At 45.2% G+C, this 22,295-nt stretch overlaps 4 protein-coding genes across 4 annotated transcripts; 3 read left to right on the top strand and 1 right to left on the bottom strand.

The window, feature by feature from the left end:
• The first annotated feature begins 21 nt into the window (after positions 1–21).
• On the top strand, positions 22–5,729 carry Dok (docking protein homolog). The gene is made up of 3 exons (XM_001355110.4): positions 22–430; positions 1,451–1,777; positions 2,341–5,729. The coding sequence occupies exons 1-3, from the start codon at positions 347–349 to the stop codon at positions 3,898–3,900; spliced, it is 1,971 nt and encodes a 656-aa protein (XP_001355146.2). The 5' UTR covers positions 22–346; the 3' UTR covers positions 3,901–5,729.
• Positions 5,730–5,953: 224 nt separating this feature from the next.
• Acsf3 (Acyl-CoA synthetase family member 3) lies at positions 5,954–8,384 on the top strand. Its single transcript, XM_002134388.3, has 3 exons — positions 5,954–6,361; positions 6,432–6,621; positions 6,697–8,384. Exons 1-3 carry the CDS (start codon positions 6,272–6,274, stop codon positions 8,211–8,213), a joined length of 1,797 nt encoding a protein of 598 aa, XP_002134424.2. The 5' UTR covers positions 5,954–6,271; the 3' UTR covers positions 8,214–8,384.
• LOC6901755 (antigen 5 like allergen Cul n 1) lies at positions 8,324–9,441 on the bottom strand. Its single transcript, XM_002134389.3, has 3 exons — positions 9,152–9,441; positions 8,694–9,091; positions 8,324–8,626 (listed from the first exon to the last, which is right to left on the bottom strand). Exons 1-3 carry the CDS (start codon positions 9,275–9,277, stop codon positions 8,389–8,391), a joined length of 762 nt encoding a protein of 253 aa, XP_002134425.2. The 5' UTR covers positions 9,278–9,441; the 3' UTR covers positions 8,324–8,388.
• Positions 9,442–14,107: 4,666 nt separating this feature from the next.
• On the top strand, positions 14,108–19,633 carry CBP (sarcoplasmic calcium-binding protein). Its single transcript, XM_033383016.1, is given in 4 exon segments — positions 14,108–14,637; positions 17,108–17,317; positions 18,181–18,489; positions 18,558–19,633. Coding segments are annotated over 4 exon segments (1,611 nt in total). The 5' UTR covers positions 14,108–14,493; the 3' UTR covers positions 19,506–19,633.
• Positions 19,634–22,295: the final 2,662 nt, after the last annotated feature.

The following is a 22,295-nucleotide window of genomic DNA, read 5'->3' as shown; positions in this document are numbered from 1 at the left end:
TTTCGGTATATTTCTAAGGGTAAGACCGTATATCTCATCGATAAGTGCGATCGACTGCTCGTTTTACATTTTAGCTGCGGTTGTGTGTGTTTTTGTAATTGTATTACCGTGAAATGTAAATATGAAGTGGAATCTCGTTGCATATGCCAGCACAAACTCAATTCTATTGCGAATTGCCCGATTTGGATGAGAACTAACGCAAACACAACGATCCAGTGATCCAGTAGAGGAATATCCGAGGCGCATTGTGTGGATAGATCGGTAGAAGACGACAACAGTGGGACGACGACAACGACGGTGTGGTGCTGTGGCGGCGCGGCGCGGTGTGGAACGGACGCAACACAGAATGGATGTTGAAATACCTGTTTTGGCTGGATATCTTAATGTTCCAACACAAACTGGATTTTCGCTAAATCGCATCTCAAAAAAGGTATGAAACCTGTGTGTAGCACTCCTTCCTGCCCCTATTCTGCAATTCTTTTTTCTCCCGCACATCCCATCCATCCATCCCATCACATACATTATGCACACGAATTGAATATATACATATTTCGATATTTTTGCAATTCAAATTTAAATTTGAATTTGAATCTTTTTGCCAAATGCGCATTTCGATAAAGAGAGGAAGAGACAGGACACACAAACACACACCATCGAATGTGTGTGGAGTTTTCCCGCTTGTATGTGTGTGTGTGTTAGTGTGTATATACCATCCATCTGTCAGTGTGCATGGATGGACGTACCACCTCGTACTTGTTGCATACAAATGAAGCCTGGCAGCGGCAGAGGGAGCGGGACGTATGTGCACACATGCCACCAACATAAGTGTCGCTGATTTGCGTACACACACTCGCACGCACGCACACACTCAACATACAAACACACTCGGACGCTGGTGCCCCACAGCTGGTCGTCGATTCATCCAGGTTTCGTGGTATTCGTGTGGCTTAATGTTTGTGGACAGGAAATTCTTGAGCACGCAATAAATTGGTAGAGCTCCATGTACCATACATGTGTATGTTTTAATGTTTCCTATGATTGTATGCGTGTGTGATGCCGCCTGAGGAGTTATGTAAGCCCCCCAAGAGAATCTCCCCAGATGCCCTAAGAACTCACTCGGAATTAAGGTCTAGATTGACCTTTAAGCCTGGCTTCAATAGTTGTCTGTTGTACCTGCGACCTTGAGGTGGAGGTACAGAAAGTTGGACTCTGAATGTCCTGCAGCACGCAGCACCTTCCCCAGAAGATTGGATTTGAATCAATATAAGTGGAATCCTTCGGGCGCACAATACCCCCCAAAATCTATCCAAAACATGAATAATAGCGTGATCCTGCATGCCCTAAAGCGCATAACATGGATCCTATAGGTCCCAAGCAAGAGAGTACCTTTTGTGCTTCTAAAACTTCTTTCTAAAACTCCTATTGATCCTTTTTTGTTATTGATTTGCAGAAACCATGCAGTCGATATTGCCTGCTGTTCAAGGCCAGTCGACATGGGATTGCCCGCCTGGAGATGTGCGAGAACAAGGACGATAAGAATCCCAAGATATTCACGCTCGAGAATTGTGTAAAGATCACACAGGACCCACCGCCGGACAAGCTCATTCACATTGTCAAGCACAATGGCACACTCACCGTCAACACCAACAGCGATGAGGAGCTAAAGGATTGGATCACAGCCCTCCAGACGGTCGCCTTCTGTGACACGGCAGCTGGAGGTCATGCCGTCCATGGCGGGGCCATCGAGGAGGATAACGACCTGTATTGCAGCTCATTTGTACGTATCTTGTATGGCCTGGTGTGATAGGGAAAAAGTGTATCTGAGAGTTTGGGCGGACAGCAGGCAATGCTGGTATCATCGATCATGGCTGTGGATCATTGGGGTGTGGTGCTGTCCGGTCCTTCCCGTGCGCCCCCAGACATTGCTGTGCCGAATTTTGACTGCAAATAAGACTTTATTCATATGTTTATGGTTCGTCTCATGCCATAGCTCAGTGAAGCCTTTCCATTCGATATTCTGGAACGTCTCGAACTGTTGGACGCCAGTGGACGCTGTAGACAGTGCCACGCGGCCGGTGGAGCAACCGCAGAGCACCTTTTGTGGAGCAGATAGTCCCAGCAACGAGAATTGCCAGACCCTCAAAGGGCCAGCGATGGTGTATACCAAAGTCATGGCCACAGATCACTTTCGTGGAGTTGTGGTACTCCGCTGGGGGCTCCATTTCGAGAAATAACTTACTAATCACCTCCAGGAGCATACGGTTGAAGAGACTACTAGGCCTACTCGCCTACTTCTCGATTCTGGTTCTGATTCGTTTTGTGCTTCCGTTTCTCTTGCAGGATGGCCTGTTCATGATTACGCTGATACCCTCGGAGGCCTCCATACGCTGCAGCATCGAACCGAAGACGTACATGCTCCAGATGACGCCGACGGAGCTGCAACTGAAATCGGAGGATCTGAACGTAACGATTGCCATGTGGCCTTATCGATTCATACGAAAGTATGGCTACCGCGATGGAAAGTTCACCTTCGAGGCGGGCCGCAAGTGCACCACCGGCGAGGGGGTCTTCACGCTGGATCACACCAATCCGCAGGAGGTATTTCGCTGCATGTCCGCCAAGATGAAATCGATGAAGAAGCTGATCAGCGGCGACAGCCTCAGCACGATCGAGTGCGGTGAGAATCAGTTTAGTGCCGCCGCTGGCATGGAGCCGGGCTCTCGGAGCCCGTTGCCGCCATCGCCATCGAGCAATCCGCACGCTGGCGAATTCGAGATAAACTCCACACAGAGCTGCATATCGTTGCGGGGATTCATTAGCTCCAATGATTCGCTGAATAACTTTGCGGCGAGCAACGGCAGTGGAGGTGCGGCGGCAGCGGGCGGTGCTGGCGGTGGCGTCGTCACCTCGGTCACCCTCTCAGTGCCGCCCAACAGCTGCAGCAGCAGCAGCAGCAAGCACATTCCGAACAAGCCGCCGCGCAAGCTGGGTGGCTTGGTGCCTGCCAGCGGTCCTGGCAGCCAAAACCATTGTGATAAATACAAGAATATTGTGAAATATGAACCTGTTGCCATAACGACATCCTCGCCCTCGGATGCCAACAGTAAGAATGGCGGCGGTAGTGGCTCCTCAATGGTCATCCTCAAGCCGCCCTCGCCGGAGACCACCACATCGCGCTCTGGCAGCACCTCCAGCATCTCCAGCACCCCGCCGGACCTGCCGCTGCGCAACGAGAGCACCAAGCCGCTGCTGGAGCGCGATTACGAGTGCATCGAGAACATTACGGAGGCGTGGCGCACACGCGGAGTCGGCGACGTTCGGCACTGCGAGCGCATACCCCCAATACTCTGCGACACATCGGATTTTGTCCGCTCGCGATCCGGATCCACGCGCAAGGATCTAGCGTCCCAGTCCAGTGTCAGCAACACCCCCAAGATCATCGACATCGACATTGGCGAGGGCGTAACGTCCCCCACCCTGGCAGTGACGTCCAACAATTCCGTGGGTGTGCTGATGTCCTCGTCGGACTCAAACTACGATCGGCTGGACTTCCTTTCGCCCAACAATAAGACATCCAGCGGCTACAAGACCATCGTGAATGTGACGCTGCCCGGTAATCGAGTGCGCTGCAGTCCGCCGCCGCCAAATGAATACGAATTGATCGCTAGTCCCGATACCGAGAGCTTTCGCAAGGCCGACGACAGCCATTTGGGGTATGGCGTTTTACGCAAATCAACGAGTGCCAATAATAACAATAGCAACAACAACAACAACATTGGAATCTCTAGCAACAACAACAGCAACGCAACAACGAACAAAAGCAACAACGAATCTGCTCTAGATCATCGCAGCTATAATGGTCTGAACTATACGATTGTCAGCAAACCGAAAAGAGTGTGAAGTGTGGAGAGTTTATCTGAGTGTGGCAAGCAAAATTCGGTTTCCGTTTTATCTCCCCAACCCCCCATCCGGCCCAATCGTGCTTCAGAGCAGCAGGGACTCCAAATAATCCACATCCCCCGAATCTCTGCGTATACATATCTACATACGCTCCCCCTTGAAAATCTCCAGGGTTAATCCAAGCCCAACGAAGTGCTCCAACAGGCCTATCCGTGTACGCAATCGTTTGTACCGGTCAGAAGGATGCACCCTATCTCCCTGTCACCTGTTGCTGCCACCACCTCCCTCAAATGTAGAGATCTCCTTCCATAGAGTGCAGGGCATTCACATAGAATCTGCAGGTTTCGTATCTCATCGATCGAGAGAGATCTTGGCCCGTTTACACTCAAGTTTCAATGTTTCCTTTTCCTTTTGTGGGCCCACAGAACAGTTCATTTCGTGTCTCTCGATCTCCTCGAACTGTTGGAGGCATTCCTTAACCTAAAGTATATCCTCTAGATAGAACGAATGTCGTATTATTGTTTCTCGTTTCCTGTTTTTTTTTTGTTAAATTTATAATCTGTGATTGTATTTTTTTAATAACTCCCAGCTCTGAAAGCACTGCCCGCCACTTGACTCTGATTTTACGTAGCATTTTTTCAACCAAACTCAAACTCGACTCGCAGGCATGAGAATCATTATTACAGTGGATGATCGTTAGGGAAAGGACACCCATTGAACTGAATCGAGCACTAGATACATAAACAATTCCAGTTAAAGCCATCAGTTCCATTAGGAGCAGTACATTCACATTTACAGAGGATGTTTCCTGTTTCCAAGCGTAGAATATATTTATATTCCAACCACCGGTTGAATATATATTTATCTAAAACTCAAACACTTGCGTAATGTTAAACAATCTACTTATGGATCTACAAATGAAATCGCAAATGGTCCCTGTTCGCGTATCCTTTCGCTTATGCGAAATTTTGTGCAACGAATCAGTGTCATTCGATGACATGCGTTGTGCCCTAGTGGAACACAGGGATAGTCTTATATTAAGGTTAACATTTGGGAAAATATCCTTGAATCTATTTTGGTATTTAGTTGTAAATCGGAACCGATCGGAACAGTATCAGATCGGCTGACTGCATCATATACATAGCTGCCATAGAATTAAAATCCGTCATATATCAAGTTTGTTTTCACGATTACTTAAACAAAGCATTCGATATACTTAAGTATTATAAAATTCCTAAAACATAACATAAAGCTGCCATCAGATGGGTTTTGGTGTCTCCAGACATATGTATGCCATAGAAAAATCTGAGATCGAAGCCCAAAACCTATTGAGACTTTCAGGGTTATCGTTTTTTGTTTGTTTTTGTTTTTTATCAATCAAAAATGCACTGTAAATATTTTTCTCACAGCACCCCTTAGTGACGACAGTCGTAGTTTGAGGCAGGGACTGTCTCTTCTCATCCTTGCCACACTGCCCATACACCTCCACTTCACTCCTGTCACCACCCAGCCCAGCCCCCACATTCCTCCCCCCCCCCACCCCACGCAACTCCTCGCAACATTCGAGTTCTCAAACCAGGCGCCATCTTAGCAGGATCGTTGTAAACGACATTTATTTTTCTTTTTTCTTATCGTATTATGCCGCGGTCACAAAATAAGAAAACAAACCAAACGAAAGTTGTGACAAAAAAAAGCATTTTACTTGAAAAGAAACCATAATTATTTTTTTTTCACATTATGTTTACGATTATGATTATTGTAATTATTATTTTTTGTGTCTGCAAACTATTATTGTGTAAATAAAGAACAAACTAAATCTAGAAATCGAATCGAAGGGCCGCGGCTCTACTCGGTTAGTAAATATTTGAGCTTATAAATAATTTATCTCATTCAATATATTTTTTAAGTAAATGCAGACAGACATGGCTATGTCGACTGGTCTATTGATGCTTATCAGGAATGGACATATATACTTTATGGGAATGGAAACGCCTTCTGGGTGTTACACGCATCCGCATCAACCATAAGCCTAATATGTCCTCAAAAGAAAACTATGTAGTATGCCATGGAATATATACCATACCATTTGTACATCAGATTTCCAGAAATGCTCATTCATACCCGAGCCGAGTAGAGTAACGTTTCTCAAAAATAAACACTCCGACGAATTACAAATTAAATTCAGTAACAGAATCGGTTTATTCTGTGCCTTTTTGTTGAAGCGGTTGAACACATAGAACAGTACAAATAACAGAGAAATATCCGCAAAAGTTTGCAACTTTTGAAACTCGAGTGAAGTGAGAAAATCGTGTGTAATCGTCGTGTTGTGTACAAAGAGAGTATCGTATAGTGCCAAAGAACAGCAGTAGAAATGTTGTCCCAAGTGTTGCGTGGCTTCCAGCGTATGGCCCAGTGGCGCCCAATGCCGGCTCGTACTTTCTGCTTAGATCTGGTCTACAAGGTGAGTGAGGCTCTCATCGATCGATATACCCAGTTGGTAATCCAGCACATGTCGCCCTCCGGTCGCGCAGGACGACTACGTTGAGAGGTTGCGGCACAGCTACTACGCGGAGGAGCGCAACAAAATGCTGATGCCGGTGTACAAGAAGGCCATGCTGTATCCGGACGATCTGGCGATCAGAGATAGCGTTGGTGAATTTTCGTACCTCCAGCTATACATTTCCGCCAAGCGTCTATCAAAAGAAATCTCAGCCATATGCGGTAGATATAGAACCCAGTGCCGACCGACTATAGAGTGGATCTCTCACAGCGCAATCTCTTTTTCCTTCCTTCCAGGCAGCGGCACTTCGTCATCAGTTGCATTCTTCTGCGACAGTAATGCCATGTGGATTGTGATGCTGTGGGGCTGCTGGATGTCCGGCCAGGTGGCAGTGCCACTGCGTGCCAGTTCGGGCCTGGAACTGGTGCGTCTCCAGGCTATCGACTGTAAGGCAAATCTGTTGATTGGCTCTCCTGAAAACGAGAGCGTTATCCAGCAACTGTCGCAGACCCTGAAGACAGCCACCATTACGCTGGACCATGACTTTGTGCCGCCAGTGAAGGACATCTCCTCCACGTCGGTATACGCCAAGCAGCTGGTGAACACCGAAAAGCCGGGCGTGCTGATGCCCGAGGCCATGCTGCCCAATGAATTTTACGAGAAGAGCATGGCCATGATGCTCTACACATCCGATGCGACCGACACTTGCAAGCCGGTGATGCTCACCCATCGCAATGTCGATGCCCAGATCCGTTGCCTGATCGACACCTGGCGCCTGGGGCCCAACGACACCTTGCTGCCCGTTCTGCCAATGTTGCGCCAGCACATGGCCATTGCGGCGGTGCTTCAAGTCGGCGGCAATGTCGTACTCCAGCAGGGCTTCAACGCCAGCAGCGTCTGGGACGACCTGCTGGGCGTCAAAATGTCGACCAAGAAGCGCTGCACCTGCTTCTTGGCCATGCCCGTCGTGTACAAGCAAATGATTGCCGAATACAACAAAATGTTCATCAAAGACTCGCTCATGGTCGAGTACATAAGGAATCACTGCAGCGAGAAGATGCGTCTAATGGCCACGGCCTTTGCCATCTTGCCGGATTCGGTGTTCAATGGCTGGCGCGAAATCACCGGGCATCACATTCTGGAGTACTACGGCATGCTGGAGACGGGCTTCGTCCTGGGCCACGCCATCGAGGAGGGGCCAAAGGTGCAGCCCAAATTGGTTCCCCAAAAACGTCTGCCCAAGCCACCACCCAGATCTTTTCCACCCAACTACAAGCCGGGCACCCTGGGCTCCCCTCTCCTGGGGGTCACTGCCCGGCTGGTCAGTCCAACGGGCAAGGAGATCATTAAGTGCCACAACCATGTCGGTGGGCCCATGAAAATGGGGAAGGCCGTGAGTGGGGCCCCTAACACTCCTGCAGATCCCTTTGATCCCACCAAAACGGCCGCCAATGGAGAGCTGGAGATCGCCTTCACGGTCGCGGGAGAGGAGGAGAAATTCATACCCACCGGCGACATATGCACCTATTACAACGACAACTTTTACTTCATTAGCCAGGCGTGTGATATGATAACACTCGGCGGTCTCAAGGTGAACGCCTCCGAGGTGAAGAAGGTGCTGCTCTCGCATCCGAAAATCAACGACGTGTCCGTACTGGCCATCCCCAATATGGTGTGGGGCCATCGACTCTTTGCCGTTTGCGCTGTCTCGCCCGATGCCGCCCTCGAGGTGGAGACCATCGAGACATATTGCGAGAAACAATTGCCGACCTTCAAGTGTCCCTGCATCGTAAAGGTGGTCGTCGACAAGTAGTGGGCACCTTTCGCCACTCGCCTTAATTACTAGACTTGATTTGCGTTCAACGAACACCAATTTACACCAAAAACATCAAACACATGTACAGAAATGCCTACTGCGCGACGTGACAAACATAAACAAATTATTTGTGATTTATCTGTTGAATAAATAAGCATTTGAAAAGGAGTCCTTAGAACTGTATCTGCTCATCCTGTGAGCAAAGAGCGGGGTACTGGGGATTGGCCTTGGTCTGGCAGCCGCTGCCTGCCACCGAGCAGGAGGAGTACACGGGCTTATTCAGTTCGTTGCCCGTGCCATAGTTGCAGGCAACCAGGAAATGGTGGAAGTTTTGTTGCTTGAACCGCGTCACGGCACAGCCCACGGCCACGTTCGCCTCACTGACCATCACCGCAAAGTGGGTTATATCCCTGAGGGAAGAGTGTTGTCAAAAGATCATACATTTGTCCATCAAAGGTAAACAATTCTTAGACGTACGCTCCGCTTAGGTGGAAGGCTTGCAGCTGCTCTCTTGTGATGTCACTACCCTCGGCTGCCCAATCGTCCATGGCTCGCTTGAGTATCCTCTCCACGGAGCTAGGAATGATCCCAGCGAATCCCGCCATATAGAGATTCTGTCCGGAATTGCGGTACTTCAACGTGTTGTGGCACTTGTCGTGCTCCAAGAGGCACTGCCTGGTATTGAGTTCGGCCAGGCGGGCCAGCTCCTGGTCCCACGAAATGGTGGCCATGCGGCAGGCGGACCTCGAGACAGTGTCGCCGCCCCCGCTGGCCCACTTCTGGCGCAGGGTGTTGTGCGCATGCACCACCTGCTTACGGGCCGCCTCATGGATGTCCAGTCGTGCGGCGTCGGGGGGACACGAACGGGAAAAGTTCTGTGGTAGAAAAGGAGCTATCAATAGTGAATCCTTGTGGTTTTTGGTCGATGGACTTACCCCACGGTTGCGGCAGCCAATGTGCGTGGTGTTTACGGGGCAGAGCTCCGCCCGGCAGTAGTCCTGGGACTGCACGAGGCAGGCGCACATCGCGAGACAGGCCATGGCAATGCATCGGAGCTGCATTTTTTTCGGTTTGTGGCGAGGCCCTGTCGATGGGTGGTGGCTTTATAGGGCCCATTATGTGAGTGGGTTATCAGTAGAGCATGTCGGAATGCCATAGTGCAGGCCCAATAGCCAAATGATTCAACGGTAAACAATTTAGAAAAACCCCCGCCTAAACCAGTGTGGGTAAGCGGACAAATGGCAGTAACGATAGCAATTATCGATAGACTAGCATTGTAATGACAGCCCTGCGATTAGCGCCAATTCAAAGTCAATTTTAAACTATATTTCATGCAATTTTGATTCTATAGAGAGGGTTCTAGAGGGTTCTCACGTAGCCCCGCATCGCCCTAGCCATCCATCAAGTCGATTTTGGTAAGTGGTTCCATGGTTAATGATAACTTTGTTGATGTGAATGGCGCTCGTTGTTGTTGTTTACTGTGGGCTTTGTTTTATTTTACAATTTTGTTTACGCACAAAATTGTGCTAACGTGCCGGTGGCAACGTCGTCGTTACACAAAAGTACTCGGTACCCTTTTCCCTTCCGATGGGCTACAGATAGAGTCCAAATCTATTTACCGGCTAAAAATAGCACGACAACCAAAATTTACAATAACCAAAAAGAAGCTAGCTTCTTGGGAGTCGAAGCTATTGATACTCTTAGAACCTCGATCGTTACGATGGCAGGTTGGGGTTGAGATTTTTCTTAAAATCTACTATTTCTATGTCAGCTATGTACAAACATATATAAATATGTAGTCAATGAGGATATTCTTAGGTTTCTAACATTTATCTTGGCTATCTTTACAACAAAATAAGTCTTGCTTTTGTATATTTCAAGAATAATAGGGTATTTTATGGGGAAATATATATGTATATAGATCTATACCCGTCTTTAGGGTATAATTACGCTGAGAATGTTGTTTGCTGCCGCCTTTCCACTTAGCACTTCAGCAGCATCAGGGTTAAAGTGGGGGAAACATTTGCCACGGTGTGGATTACACACAAAATATAAACGTGCGTGTGTGTGTGTGTGTTGTGTCTGCCCCAAAGAGTTTTCGAATATTTGTTTAGATTTTTCACATGTTTCTGTTTTGATTGGTTTTCTGTTTTTCTCTCCTTCTTGGAATGGTGCTTTGTTGTCGAAGGTCGATTACAAAATGAATTGAAGATGGATTCAAATAATATATCATCGCCGTTAACAGAGCCTCTGTTAACTAACAGACTCGCATAGATCCTCTCAAACTGTGGCCATGTGGCCAAATCAATATTAATACTATTTACGCATTTTATTTACCCGAAAAATGTTGAAAAGCCGTTTCCAAATCTGTTTACGTTTTTCATTTACTTCTTATTTACCTTTTTTTTCGGTGGGGGTTGGGGGTCCTAATCTTTAAACTGAAACTCATTTTCATTCGCTTTTATCTCGGTTACAAAATCCTCCGATGGTCAGAAAGTCATGTGTGTGTGTGTGGTTGTTGTTGTTTTTGGTGGATGGGTTTTATCAAGACCCAGACGAGGAGCGGCATAAACAGGTCGCTGATAAGGCGACCGTCAGCTGTAATTCAATTTACAAGAGGGGCCCCCTGTCACCCCGTTAACCTTTATGCGGTTCTAGAATTTCGAATTTCAAGCATTTTCGAGTGCTGCCCGAAAAGAAGAGCGCAACAAGTGAAAGAGCTCTAGTCCACATAACGGCGATAATATACCCTGTTGAGAATGAGAGATGAGAATTAATGAGTTACATAAATAACTTTGAATTATAAGAAACAAAATATTTTCTCTTGTTTAATGAATGTATCAATGTTCTCAATGCATTGCAATGTAGACATTTTTCAGTGATACTATATTTAGAAAGATTTCACAGCCTTATTTTCCAACTTCCATTAGGTCTCTCACGGAGAAAAACAAGAGGTTTGAGTCCAACCCGCACAGCCGAGTTAAATGAATCTAAATTTCACAGAACATACCCTCGAACCCCTCTCAATGCAGGGTATCAAAAGGATGCGATGCAAGCAGGCACGTAGGCTCTGCTTCTCTGTTGTGCGGCCGGTGCAGGCAACTGGAAAGCGCACACGGACACGCTGCCTCTATCCCTCTCTCTCACACTCACTCGCTCACACGAACGACGCAATTAAATTTTCTGTCATTTTATGTAAAGGGCGGTAAGTGGAGGGGGGGACAAAAGAAGCCCTCACGCCACGCCACGACGCTACGCCTTTACTCGGTGACACGCAGAGTTCTCTGCCGCAGTCGCTGCCTATGCTGCTGCCTCTGTCGCCGGTGTGTCGACGTGCCAAAATCCGCATACAAAAACTCAACAAAAGCAACAAGAACTACCGCCGGCGCACGCTACTCTTCGGCTGCGCTGCAGTGGATCAAAAACGGAGTGGATCGTGCGCTTAAACAGCATCCACATGCACATCTGTTGCCTCTGAGCCGAAGATGGGGGGCAACACGTACGCCAAAATAAAAATCAAGAGGAACAAAACAAAATAACAAAAACACAAATTTAAATGGCGTTGCGGAAATCTCGAATGGCACTAAAATTGTGCGAGTGTGCGTGTGTGTGGACCTTGAAAAGAGAAGCGACGAAGAGAAAAAAGCCGACTAGAAACTAGAAACGAAAACGCGAATTCTGCAGCAGCCGCGCCGTTGGAGCTGAGCAAGGTCTCCCTTTTTGGATTCGCTCCACTCACGCTTTACATTGTACATAAAACATATGTACGTATGTATGTATGGGTAGGGGAAGACAACAAGATCCACATACTGATTAGCCCGGCACACGCCCCAGACCACACTACCGAAGTATTTCTGAGGCCTAGACATCAGCCCCCAATTAATTCTCAAACCTAGACCCCAGACCCAAGCCAGCATTACATTCACGGTTTTTCGTTTATTACGCATTTTAATTGTCGTTCTTTACACTTTTTTGGCATGCCTTTGATTGTCATGTGGATCATGTTTGCTGTGACGTCGGCTGGCTGCAGAGTCGTGTGGCTCCTGTCCACGAGGTGTGGAGGGTTCAATGCGCTTTTGCAGGGGCGCAGGTCCAGCTGCAGTCCCAAACAAAGTACAATTTATGCATTTGTAACATGCACATACGAAAACAGAAAGAGACAGAGACAGAGACACAGACTGTTGCAGTTGCAGTCAACCCTGTTTGTTGCTAGGCCCGGCGCCAAGTTTGTTACGTGACGTTTTATCAGTCGTCCCCAAAGCTTGGGGCGCACCGTTGTTCTTGTACACGTCCTCCACCCGACAACTGTTTTCGTTTATGCGTGTAGATGCATCATGAACGTGCAGTTTGCTAGGAGGGTATTCCGCAGTTTTTGGGGGTGTAGCTTTTTAGAACATTTAGAATATCATTTACTACGTAGTTTCTTTCGGAACCATTGGTCACGACTTTGCCGGAACAAGTTTGTTCTGAGAAACCTTACTGGAAGCTTCTCGACCGAAAAAGTTTCCTTACCAAATTCCTACACAGAAAATTCTGGACATTCTACGATATGTTGAAGCTGCAAGCCAAGAACACGTTATGTCGGCGCATAAACCTTTCTGGAAACTTCCCACCGAACACATGTTTCGTGCTTCAGCGCCTAAGCCTCCACAGAGTGCAGTGCACTCTTCTCTATTAAAAAAAAAAAAAAAAAACAAAAAAGTGGCGCATCGTTGACGCTGCGCTGTTGGTGGGGGGCCAACCCGTTGCAGTTTTGTTAGAGCAGTGCCGCTCCATTTTCTCAGCATTGATCTTTATATTCCTTTTCATTTTCGCTTCTGTTCATTTTTGGGAGCCAAGTCCACTTGGCATAGGTGCAGGGTGCGGAGGGGCTATAGACAGGGGCGCTTTGTTTGATCAAGAACACTATACATATGTACAATAACAGACACACATATATACATACATATGTAACGCATGTAAAATGTGGGTGTGTGAGTGGGTAAACACATGCGTGAGGCAATGAAGTAGAACAGAAAAAGTACGTCGCCTCTGCTGGCGTCGCTGCTATGCGTGTGCAGGGCTTGGAAGGGGGACAAACGTCTACAGAGGGTAGCTCTGCTGCTGACATTTTGTCACACGCTGCGACCTAAATACGAATTTTATTATATTTTTTGTTTTTCGTTTACCTTATCAATGGTAAATTAGTCGGCTCTGCCCATTGTGCGTGCGTGTGTGTGTTTGTTTGTGTTTACATAATGCAGTTTCTCTTGCTGCCACTGTACCGTTTTACAGGGACTGAAAGGGCAGCATCGCTAACATCTGTTGGTAGCGCTTCTTTAACCGGCTTACATACCCCCCCTCTCCCTTGCACCATGTCACTGTCAATGTCCATTGATGCCCATGTGTCTGTTTTCTTGTATGTATGTATGGTATGCTTCGCAACATCGAACTAGCAGCAGCTGTGCTCCCCGCACACCCTTCTATGCTAGCATACTCCCTGTCTCCTTCTCACTCACTCACATGCACGTACACACATACACAGAGCAACAGTGCTCTATCGTTACAAGCGTCGCACAGTGGCTCGTTTTCCGAAAACTCGTTGCAAAAATTAAATTTGTCATTGTGGAACTTTGCAACATTCAGTTGGTTTTTCCATTGGGAATTGATCAAGCTATGAAAAACTTTTGTTACTCTTCAATTGGGAAATGATCAAGCCAAAAAAAAACATACATATTCTGACATATAATTGCTGTTAAAAGTTGCACCAATGTCGCGAATTTAGTTAAAAAATAATAATTTTGAAGAATTGAGAAAGTTTCATGATGATAACTAGCTTAGTTCAAAAGTTATGTTTTTGCAATATGTTTTAAGTTAATGACCCACTGTGCGTCGACGTTGACTTCGTTTCATACCGCATCGAGCTGCGTCAAAACATTTTCGAACGCCTCAGCAAACGGTTGTTTTCTCTCCGTAAAAGAAGTTGAAGTCGAAGAAGTGAAAGAAGAAGAAGAAAAAGAATTCCAAGGAAACAGTTCAAAGAGTGGAAGAAAGAAAAGTGTAATACGCAAAAACGAACTTACCATAAACATTTTTTTACATGTTTTTAAGTGAAGTTATTTATCCCTTCATAAACCGGTTGTTAAATGAACAGTAAAACAATAAAAACAAACAAAATCAAAGCAACGTTGCACATTTTCTTGATTCAGTGCGTATAAAACTGCATGCAGATAAACAGCGTATAAAAACAGCAAAAAAAGCAGTCAAACAGAAGAAGAAACAGAAGATAAAACAAAAAATGGCCTTTTCCATTGTTAGCCGCAACATTTTGCGCACTTCGAGGGAAATTCTGGAACGAAATATGGCCGCAACGGTCGGTGCACTCCAGCAGCAACTGACCGCCGCCTCCCTGCCGCCCTCACCCACACACAGCGATTGCCATGTAAGTGCACATGTGTGTGTGTGTTTCTGTTTCGATGTTAATTTAATTATAAAAGAGATCCAAAAATGGTGGTAGAGTGGGAGGAGGAAGGGAAGTTAGCTCTCCAAAAACGAGGCCAGTGCGTCTGAAACTGTGGATTACACGCACGTACACAGAGCAGAAGCACTTCTCAAACTGCAACTCAAAAGACAGTTTACTCCTCTGCCGCACAAATTTCATAAAACTGTAGCACAGTTTAATGAATGAATGAGTGATGATCATTCCTAGGCCGATCCCCTTCCCCCACCCCATTGTGGCGTTGAAGAGGTGCTGAAAGAAGCAATTCTTTCACTCCAAAAACAACAACAAACTGTTGTGCCAGAAAAAGGCCAGAAGCTTCCATCATCCCAAGAACACCCTCTCTGAAAACTTGAAAAGGAAAACTGCGCAGAATTTTGCAGCATAAACATGCGCAAAGCGCCAAAGCGTAGTAGCAGAGGAATAACAAAAGGAAAAAAGATATTTCCTCTTCCTTCCTTGCTGCCCTTTTACCTTGCTTCCACTCCCACTTCTCGTAAATACACACACCCCTTTGCAATTCGAAACAGCTGAGCGGGAGAGAGATAGAGTGCGCAGTTTGAAAGCCACAATTTAGTCCCGAAGAAATGTTAGTTAACAGATGTGTTAGCAGAATGTTTTGTTTTTGGGTCAAATGGGAGAAAGAAACTCGTAATACTGTTTGTTTACGGAATGTGAACTAGTAGCTTTAGCTGGGAAATTATACCTTCAGGAATTCGTTTTCTTTGGTTTCTATTCGCTTTAATGAGAGCGGCAATAGCGTATTGTGTTAAGTAACAGTGTTTTTTAACAGGTCGATAGCTTAACATAAATGTTGTTTTCCCTTAGAAGCAGTTTTAGAGCCTCTATTGATTTACATGAATAAGATATCCATTAACTTTCGCTTCTGGCTTAATTCTCCCCTTCAAATTTGTAAATTTTTTAGTACGTCTAATAAAACAAAATAATATATGTACATCTGTATGTACTGTTGATCAGCATTAATCCAAGCCAGACCATCATCATGTAATGTTGTCCAATAAGTTTTTCTTTTCTTTCTGTTTCCTCTGAATGAAGAAAGATTCACAAGGAAGAGATTTTAGTATAGTTTTGAGGCGATTCTGCTTTCCTGTTGATTAACACTGACCTGTTGCTCGACTTTGCCGGATGCTTCTACTGCTTTGTACATATATTTCTTATCCCACTGTTATTTCGGCATAAATCAATTTGATCTTTTTTTGTATTGGGTTATTTTTGAAACGTGCTTTTCTTGTTTTCAGTCTCAGTCCCAGACTCAAATATCAGACTGAAATTCGAATAAAAAGAGGCCCGTTTTTGCATTTATTATAACAAAAATCGCTTTTGGCTTATTGGCCAGACTTCGAATGAGAAAAAAACTTGTTTACAACCAAAAAACGTATTGTTTTCGTTGGCCAAAGTTCGTTTAACCGAGCGAAACCACTGGAACTACCACTGGGCCCCAAAAAGAGGTTCCACCGATCGACACACACGCATGAACATACGATGGTTCATTCGTGATAATGATATCATCTGGGGGCCGCCAACATCTGTATTTGAATTGTGTGCTGTGTGTGTTTGGGTCTTGGGGGCCCATTCTTCTTATCGAGAGACATTCAAAACGTTTACAAGACTTTTGGTTGTAATTAAAAAAGAGAGTTCTCGTTATCTAATGGCACTGACAGAAGCTGTCAGCGATAGATGATGAACATTTCCTCTGAATGCGGTCTGGGATATCTCATTATAACGCTGGGAAAATTTTCCACAACTAGAGGATTTGTTTTCTGGTTTCACGTTTCATAGCGGCTCTTTAACTATACAGGTTTCGGTTAAAAAATCTTTTTCCCACCAGTACCTTAAAGACCTTCGCTCTGTAACTGACAAATCTTCTCGCTCTCTCTCGCTCTTGCGAGATCCCTTGCAAATAATGAATATAAAACTGGTTCAGAATTGTTTTTCAGGCGAACAGAACTGACCTTAACAATAGCCCCCCACTCGCTCCACTCGAAAAAAATCTAGAGGAGACGAAGAGAGAGCAAGAATTGTAATCAAGAGAATAATGTTTGTTTATACGCTGAAGGGCACTACAAAAACCATAGAAACAACAAAAAGCAACAACATCAACCTGAGCATGAGGTTGAAAACAAAACACAAAAACAACAACATTTTAAGCATAATATTGTGCAACATCCAACTCTGAATGTAACAGTAAATAGTCAACCGATTTTGGGAAAAGCAAAAATTAATGAAGGATCTAAAGAAGATGTCAGAGGTTGAATAGAAATTGGAGTAGAAATACAAGAAATAGAATCCCAATCCCAATTATTAAAATTTGAAACTTCCTATGGAATCTGAAAACAATTCCCTTAAAACTGTAAACTAATTAATCTTCTCTCCCATCAAAATTGTTTTTCAGCGCCTTCTACTCGTAACTGGTGGAAATGGAGCCCACCCGCTGCTATGGCATCAAATGCCAACAGCCGTGGTCCAGGCCGTGCGCAAATATTCAAAGAAATCCGCCGGAGCGGCCCGTCTACGCCGCGAGGAGGAGAGCGACAGCGATGCAGACTCGGATGATGAGTTTGAGCAGCGCCGCCAGAAGACAAGCTCCAAGAGAAGCGAGCGGGTGAGTGAACTGCAGACACAAACACACACAAAAAACACATCAAAGCATATAAAATAGACCCCTGCAGCACGGTCCACGTGGCTGAGAAAATTCCACGATGTGCCTAGGTATGCAAGAAACGTGTTTCGTAAGCTGTTGCTTGAGATACTTTCCAGTCCACTCGGATTTGGCGGCTCAATGTCGTTTTTTGAACCTGCTGCCGTAACAGAAGTTGGCCAATAGTGTAACAGAGTTTACAGAGTGCGCGTTCTGTTATGGCCAACTGCTTCGCAGAGGCAACACCATGACACCACTTGCCAACGGTTCAAATTTCCTACGATCAAAGCTTTGCAACGAGTAAGCTTTAAGCTTGATGGAAGCGTAACCTGAAACCAAATTTACGCTTAAAGCTCAAGGCTTGAACTGCTGAAAAGTTCCGACTCCGATTCAGCAAACAAGTGGTGATGAAGCAGTGCAGAAAAAGCTGTTGGTGCAGTAACAACCCTCAAGCAATTTGAAGCAGTAGTTCCTAGATAGCTTTACCGTTAGACCAAGCAGTTCGCCATATTTGCACAGGTTGAAAGCTGTTCAGTACATAATATTAAGCAGTTCATCTCAGGAAAACTGTTACTTTATTTAAGCTGTGTAGAGCTTTCTTCATTAAAATAGTTAATATCAGCTGTCGAGCAGTATCTAAATGACTTAAAAGAGTTTTTCAATTAATTTCTTATGTTCGATGTAGCATATTATCTTTGGACGATCTTAATATTTTTGGTGTAGTCGATACGACAATGAAAGAGCGTCTTGGATTATAAAAGCGCAACATTTAAGCAGTTTTGTAGACAGTTTTAATGATTTTGGTGTCTCTTTTTCTATTTTTTCAGGGTGATTCCGCCTTCTGGCGCCGCAAAATGCGCACTCTACATCGCATCATGGACGTGAACCATGACGGCGTCATCTCGTATGATGATTTCAGTTTGCTGGCCAAACGATTCAACGATCTGGGACACCTGACGCCCGAGGTGGCTGCCGAATTCAATGACGTGATCAAGCAGACCTGGGAGGAGCAGTTCGGGGAGATAACCCCATACAATCTGGTCACTGCTGAACAGTTTCTGGCCGATTTGCATCATCGTCTCAACGACAAGAAGATGGCCAAGCGCATTGGACGCTTTCTGCCCTACTTGTTTAAGGTGAGCACTCAGTATTTCATATATATTTATTCGTCTTTATAACATATTTGTATTTTGCATTTTAATAGGCTGTGGACTTTGATCACACTGGCCATCTGGATCTCGAACAATACAAGCTCTTCTTCCGCTGTCTGGGACTGACCGAAGACGATGCTGCCGTTTCCTTTGCTGTGATAGACAAGAACGGCGATGGCCAATTGTCGCTCAAGGAGTTTGTGCACTTGGGCCGTCAGTTCTTCCTAACCGAGGACGATACAAAGATATCGAAGATGTTCTGGGGACCGCTGGTTGCTGATCATTGACGTGTTGCAGTCACTGCTGTAGAATACTCACATGAACAACAACAAAATGTGAGACAACATCATGTTCACGATGCACGATGCAACAATGAGCCAATGCTGCCCCAAACAACAACAACAACAACAAAGACAACGACAACTAGCCATCAGTCGTTGCCAACACGCGTGCAGGTGGCACGCGGCAGTTGGCCCTATCTACAGCATGTGGCGCCTCATACAAACAGCAACAATCGAAACAACAACAGCAACAACAACAATACGATCATTATAAGGAACATGAGCATTTACGACTATTTACGGCAAGAGTGGAACCACACAGGCAAGCGCTATCGTCGGCAATCGGAGAGCGATGAGGATCCAACGCCCAGTCCCAAAGTGCGAAAACACAACTACAGCAACTATTATCAGAGGAGGGAGCAGGAGCGCGAAAGGGAGAGTAATGGTGGGACAGGAAATAAGAATTCAGTGGAAGACTATGATATAAGATTTTTTTTCTACCTTAATTCGCTAATACTATTCACGGTATCGTGCCGCAAGTACGAGGGCGATGACCTAAAGCACTTCATTGTCGAACGCATACGTAAATTTGATCGGGTGCGCCGCAAGGCTCGCAAACGGCGCAAGCGACGGCCCAAGCAAATGCTGGCAGCAGAGCAACTGCCATCGTGTGAACACACCTCCCCAGTCCTCCCTCTGATTATCGCTATCCCCCCCTAAAACTATTCGTATATGATATCTATTATTTTTTTGCCTAGTTAAGAGTTACGTTTAATAACTGATATACAAAACCAACAGCAAACATGATATGTAACAAGAATAAAACTGATTTTAATTTGTAATCGTAATCCCAACAACGAAAGTGTACTTCCGCTTCATCTGCCGCACTTAGCGGTCAGCGCGAGATGTGAAATGTACTAAAAAGCAGCCCCCAGCAGACGACCTGCGGCGGCCACATTATTTTGTAAACGCGCCTGCGAAGAGGATTTACTGCCGATATCCGATGGCGGATAAAAGCAGGAAAATCCAGTGAAAGAAATTGAGGGAAACAGCTGCCGAAACAAAGGATACTCTTGTCATATGTGATCATATACTGATTGTAGCAAATTTTTCCTTTTGAAGCAGATTAATTGTGGATTTAGGACCCCGGATTTAGTGATTCAACGGTTGATTTGGAAATAAATATAAATGGAAAATAGGAGAACCATTTATTTAAAAGCAAACAATGTAGATTTCTAGATTTTTGTTGTGTTTTTTATAGCAAATAATAATATTCAGGCAAAAAGTTAAGTTTGAAAAGTAATCATATAAATTTTGCTTAGGGGAATACATGAAAATGTAGAGTTATTTCGAATCAATAATAGCTATGTGATTGGTGATTTCTAATCAGAAATTAATGGTGTAACGTTGCATTTTTTGATATTTTGAGGAAGTATTAAAACAGCATCTATGAATATGAAGTCTAGGGCTTTTCTTGGATGATTGTTTTATAATCACAGCTACTTCCATATATTGATTGAATATACATAAATATAAGTGAATGTATCTGTACGTAAGGAAACTCTAGTGCAACCTGATCGAACCGCTCGTTCCTAAACTAAGTTTTAGGAGTACAAGTGGAGAGATTGCAAGGAGATTGAACGGACAGAAAGTACCAAACCGAAAGATATGGAAAGATTACCCAAAGAAAACATGTAAGAAAGCTGATCAAATAGATGCAGATACGACTCATATTGACAGCGAAGGAGACCCCAAGTGGTCTACGTAGTACACCAGCTAGGACGCAGCTGGCAGGCAATCGACTGCACTTTCAGTCGTATACTCGTATTTGGTAGAATAAAGCGATACAAAATGATATGGTACATTCGTACACTCACAGTGATATTTATAAGAACCTCTTGTCAAAGTCTCAATACTTTATGTGTGTTGATTCTCAAAGTTCTCAAAGTTCCATTCCAAAAAAAAAATAGAACGCGAGCGGCAAAGGCCGCGACTCTACTAGTCTCTGAGAACTAGTCGTCAAACAAGATGGACGGACAGACAACCATGGGTATATCGACTCGGCTATTGATCCTGAGCAAGTATATTATACTTTATGGGGTCGGAAACGCTTCCTTCTGGGTGTTAAACACATCCAATATCACCAAAAATCGAATATACCCCATGTACGCTTCGAGTACCGGGTATAAATATGGCCAAGAAAAAGTTGTCGCGCGTAAATCTCGGTGGCAACCACCCACGTTCCACGTCTAGGCCGGCTGACCAGAGCTCATTATGCGCATTTGTTGCAAGATGGGAGAGTGGGACCGGCTCCAGTCCGTTTCGGTATGGGATGACGATGACCATTTCTTTCCTCTACTTCTAGTCCTTCTCTCACGCGTTTTTTTCTCTCTGGCTTCCCAGTCTCTCTTCCTCGACTCCCGCTCTTTTTTCCTCTGGTCTCTGCTCTTACTTCATTTTTTTTTATATTTATTTGTAGCTAATAATTTTAATGCTATTCAAAATTATGTTGGCAAAAAAAGTGGCAGTTGAGTGGGTGGAGGGGAGCGGGTGATGTGAAGCCATGTGAAAGCATTTTTTGGGGCGACTCCACCCTCATCCCCGCACCACATACGAGTTCTGCTTATAAATTGCATTTGTATCTAAAAGGACATTAATTCTGTGTGCGTGTGTGTTAGTGTGGCCATACCGCACTCAAGCAGTGGCAGTGCCCCGCGGCTGTTCGTCCACTCTTTTGCTGCACTGCTTGACTGTCCGGCTGTCCCCGGCCCGGCCCGGCCCCGGCCCCGGCCCCTTTTGCGCATTTCTTACTTGCTTCAATATTTTATAATTTAATTTTTTTTCTCAGCTCTTTCGCCCACTGCTAATCCCTTTGCCCTGTCCCCCTCGACTACCCCAATCAACCCACCGCACACACACACACACACATCGCTACATCTTTCATTATGTAAATGCACGCTTTACACACACATAGCTCTTTTTTTCCTGGCAGTGTGGCTGCACTTCGCCTTCGGTTGTCCGCTTTGGGGCCGTGGGTTTCACCCATCTTTCTGGGGTTTTTTTCACTCTGGGATTTGTTCGTATGTTTTTTTATTATGAATAAAATATATCACATACGCATACACATGTAAATGGTTAAGTACATATGTATGTATGTAACATGCTGCCGTCCCCTCTCTCTCTCACTATCAGTCGTTACTCTTCACTCCTTTCCTTCGCTTAATTTTTTTCTTTCTTTGTGCTCGTCATTTCAACATATTTTATCGCGTTTTAAAAGCAGTTTTTAAAAATTAAAATAACGTCCTAAGTCCACATTTGGTCAACAGATGCTCCCCAAGAAGGAGGAGCCCAGGCATTTCACTCTGTCTCTCTGGACTCTCGGCTTTCATTTAAATGAGAGCCCCTCCGCCAGTCAGAGGCGGCTATGTCGTCTAGAGAACTTCGTATACCATTGGCAAACATCCATAATTAATTGAATCCAAGTTTTTCTACACAACATTGGTTTCACCC

The sequence above is a fragment of the Drosophila pseudoobscura genome, chromosome X, assembly GCF_009870125.1.
Source record: "Drosophila pseudoobscura strain MV-25-SWS-2005 chromosome X, UCI_Dpse_MV25, whole genome shotgun sequence".
NCBI classification, from domain to species: Eukaryota; Metazoa; Arthropoda; class Insecta; order Diptera; family Drosophilidae; genus Drosophila; species Drosophila pseudoobscura.
This window is presented reverse-complemented; position numbering and strand designations above follow the sequence as displayed.